We start from the raw sequence: 12314 nt of genomic DNA on the forward strand, positions 1-12314 counted from the left end.
GAAAGCGCGGAGGTGGGGAGTGTGGGGCTGTGGCGGCGGGAGGGAAAGTATGGGGCAGCAGCAACGGCAGTGGCGGGAGAGAAAGCACGAGGCAGCAGCGGTGGGAGGGAAGGGAAAGCACTGGGCGGCAGCGGGAGGGAAAGCGCGGGGGGCGGGAAGGGTGGTGGTGGTGGGAGGGAAGCCCGCCGGCAGCCCTGTTCTTGCAGGAATCTTCCTGCAATGGGCCTCTAGTCTCTCTATATAAAGAGGCAATATGCAAATTAGGCTGGGACTACATAATGGTCACAACCAGACAGGAGGAGGTTGTGCATGCAGGTGAGGCCTGGAGCGGAGACAGAGACAGAGGCAGGGGCCGGCTCAGGCGTCCCTGGAGCGGACACAGGCAGGGGGGCCAGGGGACGCTGCGAGTCAGGTTCGGGTCCCGGCCCCCTGTGGGGTGCCTCCTTGCATGGGAATTTCAATCTCGCGCTGGGCCTCTAGTTACAGTATAATTGACATGCACTATTATATTAGTTTTCAGGTGTACAACACAGTGATTTGACATTTATTTTCCTTACAATGTGATCACTAAGTCCAGTAACCGTCTGTCACTGTGCCAAGTTATCACACTATAATTGAGTATAACCCCCTTCACCACTTTCACCCATCCCTCCATCCCCCTCCCCTCTGGCAACCATCAGTTTGTTCTCTGTTTCTATGAGTCTGTTATTGTTTTGTTTGTTTTAGATTCCACATATATGTGAAATCATGCTGTATTGTCTTTATCTGTCTGACTTATTTACCCTCCAGGTCCATCCATGTTGTGGCAAATGGCAGAATTTCATTCTTTTTTTTTTTACTGCTGTGTAGTATTCCATTGCTTTTGTTATATTCATCACTCTTTGAGCATCCTTGCATCTGTTTCTGCCCACATCCTAGTCACCTCCTCAGGATAAATGCCTTAGAGGCATGTTTGCAGCCCACCAAACACACACATTTTTAAGGCTTTTGATGAGCATTGCTGAATCGCCTGGGGAAAGGGTGAGCCAGTGTGCCCTCCAGCCCGCAGTGCCTGAGAGGGCGTTTTCACATTTACATACTGTCTGCTGACCATCTTTACCTCTGCCTTGCACCGTATAGTCTAGAACTTGCGTTACCACTGGAGCCTTTAGAGTTAGAGATCACTTCCGTGACCTTGACTGGGCTGCAGAGTTTTCACATCATTTGGATCCGTCCGTCTCTCAGCCTTTTCCAGCTGGAAGGTGTCCTGTGTGGGAGGGAGGGTGATGGAAGACCGAAATGCCTCCATGCCCTGACGTGGGTCCCGTCCTCCTTCTGGTTTCCAGGTGGAATTGCTGCAGGCCGTCATGAACTACATTGTGCCCACTACTGTGCTTCCCAAGGTTAACGGTAAGGAGCTTTGCAGAAGCGCCTGACGTTCAGTCCTGGGAGAAGTAGTGGGGAGGGTTCCTAGAGCCACCTAACACCTGGCTCCAGTTGTGGGGGCTGAGGGGTGGTCACCTCAAATGGCACCTGGCCCAGAATAGGAATGAAGACAATGCAACTCCACGTGGGTGGCATTCTTGTTAAGTGCCCATCCAATCCTCAGGAGTGGGGTATTAGTAATATCTCCAACTTCCATGGGAGGAGATCAGAGAAGTTAAATGACCAGGCCACAGAGCAGGTGAGAGGTGGAGCTTGGGTTCCATCCCACCTCTGCAGCCAGGGCCCTTGGTCTTTCTCCAACTCTGGGAGGAAGGCCAGGGAGGAAGGGGCTCAGCTCAGGTCCTACGCTCACCACACTGGTGAGCCAGCCGCTAACCTTGGCGTAGCCAGGGGCGACGGCACACAGAGAGGCCCACATAACACGTGACTAGAATATTAAAAATAATAAATGAGGACAACAAATTATTAAATGGAGTCTGTCTCATCCTCCCACCTTGATCCATGTAGCTTCATAATGACCTCGGAGACCAGGTTTGAATTTAGCATCCTCCCGAGTTCCAGTTCAGATGTGGTGGTGGCCGAGGAGCTGCCCCCTGGCCACCGCCCATCTCTGCTTTTCTCCTAAACATTGAGGGGCTTCCTGCAACCACAAGCAGATACCCCCAATCACATGGCCACAGGCTGTCCACTCCCATGCGAGCAGCGCCCCCTGGTTGCCACTCGGGCCTGGTGTCCACTAGCAGGTGCTCACCCTCAGGAGGGTGATCATGGTCAGGAGGCCTGCTCAGGTCCTGGACATGAGCTTGGGTGCTGAAGCGGGAATGCGAGGGTCCCAGGTTTCTCTCCAGTCCAGGGAGGCCGCCCACCTGGCTCTCTTGGGCCGCTTGCCCCATCTTCTCCCGTCTCCTCCCTGATCCTGTCCTGAACCTCCATTGCAGAGAGGCTGCAGAAGGGCTACCCTCTCCCGCTGCCCACCGACGTCCAGCTCTTCAACCTGGTGCTTCAGTCTTACCAGGTGAGTCCCAAAGGCCGCTTTTCTCCCAGTCTCCACCACAACCACAACCTGGTGCTGGAAAGCTTTCCCTATGCAAGCCCCGGGCCAAGCACTTTCTACCCTCACAGCCACCCCGGAAGGTGGGTGCTCTTGATAAACAGAGAAGGAAGACCAAGACTCAGAAATGCCACATGGCTACTTAATGACGTCCAGATCCAAAGCCAGGTCCCTGCATATATTTTTTAATGGATTTTTTTAGACAGAGAGGAAGAGAGAGAGAGTGAGGGAGAAGGACATGGATGTGAGAAACATTGATCTGTTGCCTCCCACACGCACCCCAACCAGGGAGCCAACCTGCAACCTGGGCATGTGCCCTGACCAGGAATCGAACCAGCGACCTTTCTAATCAACTGAGCCACACCGGCCGGGGCCAGGTCCCTGCTTTTAACTGTTGGCTGCGTCATTCACACCCGACACTTGGTAAAAATAGAACTCCCTTGGTGACATAGAGCCTCTTTTCTGAGGTGGCTGCATTTAATTACTGTTGCATGCCTCTTCATTTGCATCAGCGCCATTCTACGCCTGTGGGTATGAAGCCTGGTCAGTGTCTGGCGAATTCAGATACCAGTATGGACCACCTCCTCCTGCCCTTCTCTCAGCCTGACCCCCAGCAGCATCGGGCATATTTACCCCTTTCTCGGGAGCATTCTTCTTAGCTTCAAAGAGCCCCCTCTCCCTGTTTGCCAGCCGCCTCTCCCTGGGGCCTCAGTCTCCTTTGCTGCCTCCTGCTTCCCCTTCCTTCCCAGAGGGAGTTCCCCAGGGTTCCTGCCCAGGCTCTGCCTTCCCCACTACGGGCTTTCCCTGGTCACATCCATCAACTCAGGCTCAGCAGCCACCTTTATGCCACCCCGAGGCCCTAGCATGTCCCAGCGAAGCTGATCACTCTGCAAAAACCATCACGCCCTGTTGCACTCCTTACCTTAGTCAATGTCTTTCCTCAGAACCCCATGGCCCCATGGGAAACCCCCATCACCCAGATTCCTTGCCCTCCCTCATTCCCAACGTCCAAGCAACCCCCAACTCTTTAGACTAGGGAACTAATAGGGCTAAGAGACTGTGGAAAAGTAGGTGAGAGAGCAGGGAAAGCACAGCTCCTATTTGCCCACCTTTCCCCAAGTTCATCCTTAAAGGAAATAATGACCCCATGGCACCATTTCATTTCTTCATCTATGCAAGTTCTGAGTCAAGGGCAGGAAGGAGCACGGGGAAGTGGGTTGGCAACCTTGGCTGGAACAGGGGCCCCCTTGAGCTGCCATGAGGCCGGGGTGACAAACGAAGGCCCCGGAGCTGCCTGGGGGTCCGCACGTCTGAGAGCTGCCGACACGTTCACGGGCGTTGTGATGTGCAGACCCCAGAGGCGCGACCCCGAGTGCCCCTCACTCCTGCCTTTCTGTCAGCAGACAGGCCCCACTCTGCCCTCTCCCGAAGTTTTCCTCTAACAACCCACCCGCCCGCCCGCACCACAGGGGTGTGCTTCCAGCTGTTGACAGCGTTCTGTCTCTTCCTAGAACTTCCTGCTGTTTGGAGCGGATGTTCTCTACAACTGAAGTCGCCATCGGTGCTGGGGCGGTCGGCACACCAGCCGCTGAGGGGTGGTCACACTGTTCCTGGCAGGCCCGTGGGGCACCCTTCTCCAGGCGGCCCCTCCAGCTCTTGACCCAGAGACCCTTGCAAACTTCTCTGAACTCGGGTTTAGAAATGACCTAAGCGTGGAGAGCCCGTTGCTTGGGAAAGTGTGCGGTGTGTATTTTAGGGAGTATGAGCTTCTTTCCAAAGCTAAGCCTGCCCAGACGTTTCCTCCAGGAATTGCATTTCAGTTGTGTAACCACAATATGTCTCTTTGTGCTTCACACACACACACACACACACACACACACACACACACAGAACGAAAAAGAGAAACACATGGGTTTTTTAAATGTGGAATTCTGTGTGATGGTATTGTTTCTTGTTTCATGTCCATTCATTCATTCAGTGGCTGTACCCAGCATGGCCTGCAGCATCCATGTACGGCACAGATACAGTCACCTCTTTATTTTTCTAATTACTATCTTGGGGCCCCACATGCCTCTGTTAGCAGAAAGTGCCATTGTTCCTCTTTGGACACTGGCTAAGAGTCCAGAGGGAGTCTCGCTTCCTCATGTCAGAGTGCTGTGTAGATGGGTCCACTGGGCTGTTGTTCCTTCCACTGCCACCTGGTGTCGCTGTTGAACAGCTATCCTGCAAAGCCTTGTGTTCCCTGCCCCACACTTGGGCCCAAGGATGATGGTTCCCTTAATCTGTGCTCTCCTCTCCTGCCCAGCCATTGGGCCCAAAGCAGAACTGGGCCAGGGGACAGAGGCCATTGAAGTTTTCAGTCAATCGCATTTTCAGCTGCAATTAGCCCTTCCCCGTGACGTTCCAGGCTGGCGTGGAAGCCGGATCACCAGTCCAGACCATCCTTGAACTCTTCGTGCGTTTCCTCCGGGGCTTCAGGATAGTTCCTGCCATGGAACATCAGGTGTGGCTGTCCCAGGCCGTTAGATGGGCGCTAATAGCATTTTATTTCAAATTGATTGAGCGTTTCTGGAAGGCCTCTTTGAGCTGCTGACACTTGGTCTGAGACCAGAAGGGTGAGGAAGAGTTTGAAACAGTCAGTGGGGTGTGGGGCGACACGACCAGATTTAGCTTTTAAAATGTTTTGTTGTGACTTCTGAAAGCATTGGAGGGGCAGGAGTGGAGGGGGTGGGCACAAGTTAGGAACCTGTTGTTCAGACTTCATCCAGGCTGGCGGTAATAAAAATAGACAAAAGCGTTTGTAGTGATGAAAAGGCTGATAAAAGGTGTTTTTAAAGAAAAATGGACACACTTCTGCTAACATCATCAATCCTCTGACAAATGGAGGTAGAGGCTCTGGGGCCAAGGGGAAGGGAGGGTCGTTGATCAAGCACAGCACATGAACGGTTTTATTTAACCCCACGGCACGCTCATCCCCTAACGTGGGAAGTGGCCAGTCCTCTTAGATTGAGTCCCTCTCCCTGGATCAGCAGCTTGCCGGTGGCAGAGCTGGATTCCCACCCCCTCTGCCCTCAGAGCCCAGGCTCTTTCCACTCCTCCCAGGGGTCAAAATCCTGTCTGTCTGATGCTTGGGACGTGCAAGGCCGAACTACCAAGTTCAGTTGTACTGGTTGTGCACTGTAAACAGGTGTCAGGGTGGGGGAACAAAATCCTTTCTCCAGTTTGTCCACCAAGAGGATGCACCGTTTCCCACTTGCCTAGTGGAGGCTCTGAAATGGAACAGAAAAGCGGCCCGTGAGGCTGGGAGGAAGAGCATGGGTGGGAACACAACACAGAGGAGCAGGGAATGGCACAATCCAGTTCACGTTTTAAAAGGCCCCTCCGGTTGGAATCGGGAGCAGAGCTGGTAAGTACAGGGACACAGCCCTGCCTCCCCCACCTCACCTCACCTCCCACCATTCTCTCTGGACATAGTTGCCTCCCCGCCCCCCAGCCTCTACTCTGCAAAACACTCAGGCAGCCCCTGTCCCACTCCATAGGAAAAAAAGCAGTATTTCTTGCACCTAAGGACTGGTGAGTGGAACACACTGTGCCCTGGGGACCTCTCTCTAGTGGCTGAGAAATAGGCCGTTGTTTGGAGGTGTGATCTGAGGAGCATTCCCCAAGACAACCTGAGTTATCTGCCAGGCTGCCTACAAAGGCCAGCTTCTCCCTTCAGGCGGTGCCGGCTCCGCGGGCCTGCTGACTGCCGGTTTCCTTGGGGGGTGTTGAAAGTGCTCTCAAATCAGATCACTGGGATAGTTGCACAAGTCTGTAAATATAGCAAAAACCACTGAACTGTACACTTTACATGGGTGCGTGCTGTGGTATGTGAAATATATGCCGATAACGCTGTTAAGAAGCAGGAAGAACTGCCTACTCCAGGCTTTCTAAAAGCTCACCATTTCATCAGCTTCCTTTGGGGGTTACGTGTTGCCCTCTGGGGTTCCTTTTGGAGAGGGAGACATGAAATATGATGGAGGGGTGCCCTATGTGGGGAGAGGAGGGGAGGGCCGTGCGGAGATGAACACCGTGCTCAGCATTTTGCCACGTCCCGTTAGAGGCCATGAGTGCCCCAGCCCTGGGCCAATCTCTTCACATTTATTATCTCATCTAACCCTCACGACTCTGAAAGCAGACAAGGGGTCCCCATTTCCGGATGCAGAGTGTGAGGTTTAGGGAGGTGCTGTGGCCCGCTCCAGGTCACTCAGAGCTCGGGCTAGGGAGCACCGGGCCCTAGTTTCAAAGTCAACCCAGCTCTGCACGGCTGCACATCTGTCCAGATGTTACTCACCCTCTCCCATCCTCTATTTCTTCCTCTGAAAAGCAGAGGGAAAACTGCGCCCCTGTCTTTGGGGTGAGGTTGTTGGTAGGAATCGGTGGTATTATTAATACGCTCAGGGCATGGTGGTTATGAGCATGGGCTGCGCTCCCAGACACTGTCGGTTCAAATCCCAGCTCTGCTATTTATCAGCTGTGTGAACCTGGGCAATTAACTCTCTGGGCTTGGAGTTTTCTTATCTGAATCATAATAATACCTACCTCACAGGGTGGTTATGGGAATCAAATATATGTGCAAGCTGTGGGCCCAGGACCTGACAAGTAGGAATCAAAGTTAGCTCTAAATGTGAGTAAATCCCATAACTCCTTCTCTCTATACTATAAGGACTTGCTATAGTTGCAGTCCCAATGCCTGGCATATAATAGGTGCTCAGTAAATATTTACTTTCAAAATCATCTAGGATTTGAATTCACGTCTTAATTCATAGTGACGCAAAGCCATTTGTCAGTGATTCTCAAAGTATAATTCAGAGCTGCCTGCCTGGATGGCCAGAAAGCAGGGTTCAGGGCTGGCCCACAGTGTGACTTGGGCCAGTCTTCTCCCCATCTCGGTTTCAGTTTCACCATCTGTAAAAGCAAGGGCCCTCTGGAATTCCGGGAAAGGAATCCAATAAAGTGAGCTCTGGCAAATATTAAAGAATTTCTGGCTGAGAAATTTTCATTTTAACAGAAGCTCCGTAGGGTCCCCAAAGCTATCAAGACCCAGTGAAATGAGGCCACTGCTGGGATTTCAGATGCTGCCAATTGCAGGGGCAAAGGGGATGGGGAGGGAGAGATGGGAGGGTTCTCAGGTTCCTTGGGGTCCCCCTGGGGTGAGGGTCTGTGTATCCATTCGGCCAGCTCTGCTCCAGTGGGTCCCCTAGCATCCCAAGTAGGTGATACACAAGCTTTAAACCACACTGGATTGTCATTAACATTCCTATTTTTCTTCTGTACATCCACATGCCTCAGGGCTCGTGTGTGTGTGTGTGTGTGTGTGTGTGTGAGAGAGAGAGAGAGAGAGAGAGAGAGAGAGAGAGAGAGAGAGAGAGAAAGAGAGAGAGAGAGAGAGAGATAGGAGAGGGGCTGCCAACAATATTAAAGCCTCAAATCCAAAGTACCCTACCGAGATCCAGAACCGCAGGTCTTCATAACATCTTTGTCTTCCAGCGAGAGCTGACGCTCTCAGGAGTGTGGGCACCGTCAGGGGAAAGTGCACTGAAAATAGAAGTGAGCAGAGATACAGAACTGCGAACGTGGAGCTCATTTTGTCCCTGTACTCAAAGCACGGTCCAAGATCAGCACCACCTGGGAGCTTGTTAGAAATGCAGAGTCGTGGCCCCCAAAGGAATCCCCTGCATCAGAATTTGCATTCAAACAAGATCCCTGGTGTATATATACCACATCCGTATCCATTCACCCATCCATGGGCACTTAGGTTGTTTCCCGGTCTTGTTGTGAATAATGCTGTAATGAACATGGGGGTGCCGATATCTCATCCATATCCTGTTTTCATTTCCTTTGGATAAATACCCAGCCCTGGAATTGCTGTGTCACATGGTAGTTCTATTGTTAATTGTTTACGGAACCTCCATACAGTTTTGCATTGTGGCTGCACCAATGTACAGTCCCACCAACAGTTCACGGGAGTTTCCTTTTCTCCGCATGCAGTAGTGTGTGGCATGTGTATACAACGGAATGCTCTGCAGCCATGAGGGAGAAGGAGAGCCTGCCATTTGCAACACATGGGTGAAAGTTGAGGGCATTATGCTAAGGGAGATAAGTCAGACAGAGAAAGACAAAGACTGTGTGATCTCACTTACAAATGGAACTTTTTTAAATAGCCAAGCTCATAAAAACAGAGAGTAGATTGATGGTTACAAGGACTGGGGGTGGGTGAGTAGGAGAGATGGTGTGCAAGGTGACTTAGAACTAGTAGATAAGTAAGTCCTGGAGATCTAATACATGGCAGAGTGATTAGAGACAACACCACTGTATTATGAACGTTAAAGTTGCCAAGAGACTAGATTTTAATTGTTGCCACCACCAAAACCAAAATGATAATTATGTAACGAATAGAGGTGTCAGCTTTTGCTACAGTGGCCATCATATTACAACTAAAGGCCCAATGCATGAAATTCATGCATGGTTAGGGTCCCTAGGCCTGGCTGGCGATCAGGGCCAATCTGTGGGGAGACTGGCAGGGCAATCGGGGTGAGTGGGGGCCCCCCTGGCGCCCGCCTTGGCTGGCCTGGGGCCTGCGGGCTGGGGCAGCTCCTGTGTTGAGAGTCTGCCCCCTGGTGGTCAGTGCACATCATAGCACCCAGTCGTTCCACTGGTCATGCCACCGTTCGGTCAATTTGCATATTAGGCTTTTATTATATAGGATATATAAATATATCAAATCAACACGTGATATACCTACCTTATAGGTCAATTATATTGCAATAAAAATACACTTGAAAATAAATAAACAGGAGCCCTGGAAGATTCAAGAAATGCTGTCCTGGTCCAACACCGTCATCTGTACTTGGAGGGAAAGTGAGGATCGGAGAGCGGCATGGTTTGCCCCATGTCACACAGCCCATCAGGAGAGGAGCGCAGACAAAGACCCAGGCTCCCTGCTGTCTGTGCTTCCCACTTCAAGCAGTTCCCTCCTCCACGTGACCTTCAGGATCGAGCAGAATGTCAGCTCTCCACAAAGGCTTTCTCAGTGGCCACCGAGACTCTCTTGGTGGCATTCGTTTCTGTGTATTTTTAGTTCTCTCTCTCCCAGCCCCCTGTCCCCGCACAAGACCTGTGGGCTTTGGAAAAGAATTCAGAGCTCTCCACAAGAGGAAGGCGTTTGCTACAAAAGATCCGCGCCCTAATTGTGCCAATCAGGGTCCAGGCAGGAAACCGGAAGCCAGCTCGGATGGCTCTTGGGATTCAAATGAAGAGGCTCTTTATGGAGCTGGGAGAAAGGCTTAAGGAAACTGGTGAAGGAAGTTGCGGGCCCAGGAACTGGCATCCTTAAGCTTGAAGAGCAAAAATGGAGTCGGGGCGTCCAAGCCCAGTGAGGGCTGGAGACTGGTGAGGGGCTCAGGGGTGACACAACCATAGCCAGAACTCTCTGACCACCGGTGGCTGAGCCCTACTACAGGTGGGGAAACTGAGTCACGGGGTGCCCAAAGTACCCCCGTGGGAGAGTTAGGATTCACACCCAGGCCATCTGGTCCCAGAGTCCACACCCCTGACCGTGCACTGTGTTCTGCTGTATGCTCATTCATTCTTTAAACAACTATCTCCTACATCCACTCAGTATTCCAAGCACTGTGGTTTCCAAATTCTGGGTTTTCTGAATCCTTTTCAACCTTTGTAATCAGAACACAGTCAATATTGTTCTTTTGAAAGGGGGAGCATGTTCACTGCTGTGGGACTTCCTGGTGACACGGTGGTGGCAGCTGTGGCTTCCATAGAAGTGGGTGGACGGCCTGGGAGGAGGAAGGCCCGGGGGTTCTGACCAGCACTGGGGTCACACTGCTGCTGGGGGCCCCTGCTGGGTCACCAAGGCACCCTGAGCAGGGGGAGCACCTATGGGGGTGGAGGCCTGGCCCGAGGCCACATGGCATGCTGGCCAGGCAGGTCTAAGGTCCAATGTTTGCGCCGTGGGGATTCCCCCAGCCCCCACAAATGGCCCCCAGCCTGGGACATCCTCCCACTGCCACCAGAAGATGAACCCCTGTGTCCCCATGGGGTCCTCACTCTCACACTGTCCTCTCCCCACTCTCCAAGGGTGAAAGGGCCCAGGGGAGTCCCCTGCCCTGTCCTCATTCTACAGAGGGAAACTGAGGCACTGGAGGACACAAGGCTTGCTGAGGGTCCCAGGCCAGGCAGGGCTGAGCCAGTTGGGACACGGGTTTCTTGACTCCCAGCACAGGACCGGTCCCCACCCCAGCGGTCTGGGCCCAGGAAGGAGAAGCCCCCAGGATGGCTGAGTCCTCTCAACCCTGCCTCCAGGAGCACCGGGCGGCTGGGGCGACAGCCAGGACCTCACGGGACCGCAGCCTGATGACCGAGGAGCTGAGGGACCGGGCTGTGTGCTCAGCGTGGGGCGTTCCCCTCTTAATCCCACTTCTAGTGCCTTTCGTGACCCGCTGGGAAGACACTGTCACCTCACCCCATTTGATTGGTGGAGGCAGTCACAAAGACCCGCCCAGTTTCAAGGGCGGGCACGGAGACTCCAGCTTTGGATGGGAGGAGTAGTAAGAACTGTTGTCCATATTTCTAAAGGACCACAATTATGAGACAGCAGAGCATGGATAATGCTGTGATGGAGAAAGTGCAGAGGATTCTGGGACCGCAGAGGGTGCCTTTCTCTAATCCAGGAAAACCTGGGGGAGATTAGGGAAGGCTTCCCATAGGTGAGGGTAGAACAAAACTCACAAATATAGGGAGTCCTTGGGGACCCAATGAGTTGTTTTCCCAAATGAAATTTCATCATCTTTACTTACTGCAAATACAGTATTATCCAGAACCATGCCCCCCGCCCAATAAAAAATTTAAATACCAACAAGCAAAAAGATTTTTATTATTTTTATTTATTATATATTTTTTGGCTAATCCTCAGCCGATGATATTTTTTCCATTGATTTTTGTTTTGTTTTGTTTTGTTTTGTTTTTAGAGAGAGTGGAAGGGAGGGAGGGAGGGTGGGAGGGATGGAGAAGGAGAGAAACATTGATGTGGGAAAGACACACAATTGGTTGCCTCCTGCATGCGCCCTGACCAGGGATCAAACCTGCAACCCAGGTACGTGCCCTTGAATGGGAATCAAACCCAAGACCCTTTGGTGCACGGACCGACGCTCTAACCACTTAGCACACCAGCCAGGGCAAAAGGATTTTTAAAATACCTATAATCCTGCCCATCCAACCAGAGACAATCTCTCATAACTCCTTGCTAAGAATTTTCCTGATTGGCAAACATGGAAATAGAGCAAAGAAACAGAACCTCACTCTACGGTGCCATTAGAAACCGACCCCTCACGGCCCTCTTTCCTTATCAGGAAATACACTGATTGCTGCAGCCTGGCTTTCAATGGCAGTCTCGTCGTTGACGTCACCAATGCCCTTTGTGGGACGCTTTAGGTCGGGTCCCCTCCTCCTTGCCTGTTTCACACAGCGCAGCAATGGACACTTGGAGCAGCGACACGGTGGCTTAGTTCTGTCTGGGTCAGGTGGCTGGGCCTGCAGGTGTTCACTGATTGGCCATCGTGCCCTTCCTGAAATGTTACCACCACCAAGGTTGGAGAAAGCCTGTTTCCCCACGGCGGGGTGGGAGTGGGGTGGGTCTTTCTTAAACAAACAGAGTGGAGCACAAAGAAGAGAGAATCTGGAGGCGCCAGACTGGCTTGGACTCCCAGCTCTGCCCTTTCCTGGGTGTGGGATCGTGAGCATGTGACCAGGCCTCTCTAAGCGTCAGTCCCCTGGTGTGTAAACC

The 12314-nt window shown here is 52.3% G+C and overlaps 1 protein-coding gene across 1 annotated transcript in view; it reads left to right on the plus strand.

Moving 5' to 3' along the window:
- BPI (bactericidal permeability increasing protein) overlaps nt 1-5192 on the plus strand; it is a 28687-nt gene extending 23495 nt beyond the window's left edge. The window contains 3 exon segments of the mRNA XM_079784196.1: nt 1326-1389; nt 2364-2440; nt 3988-5192. Of these exon segments, the coding sequence (XP_079640322.1) occupies nt 1326-1389; nt 2364-2440; nt 3988-4026 (180 nt within the window). The 3' untranslated portion in view covers nt 4027-5192.
- The last annotated feature ends 7122 nt before the right edge of the window (nt 5193-12314 follow it).

This window comes from Cnephaeus nilssonii (assembly GCF_951640355.1).
Source record: "Cnephaeus nilssonii genome assembly, chromosome: 11".
Taxonomy (NCBI): domain Eukaryota; kingdom Metazoa; phylum Chordata; class Mammalia; order Chiroptera; family Vespertilionidae; genus Cnephaeus; species Cnephaeus nilssonii.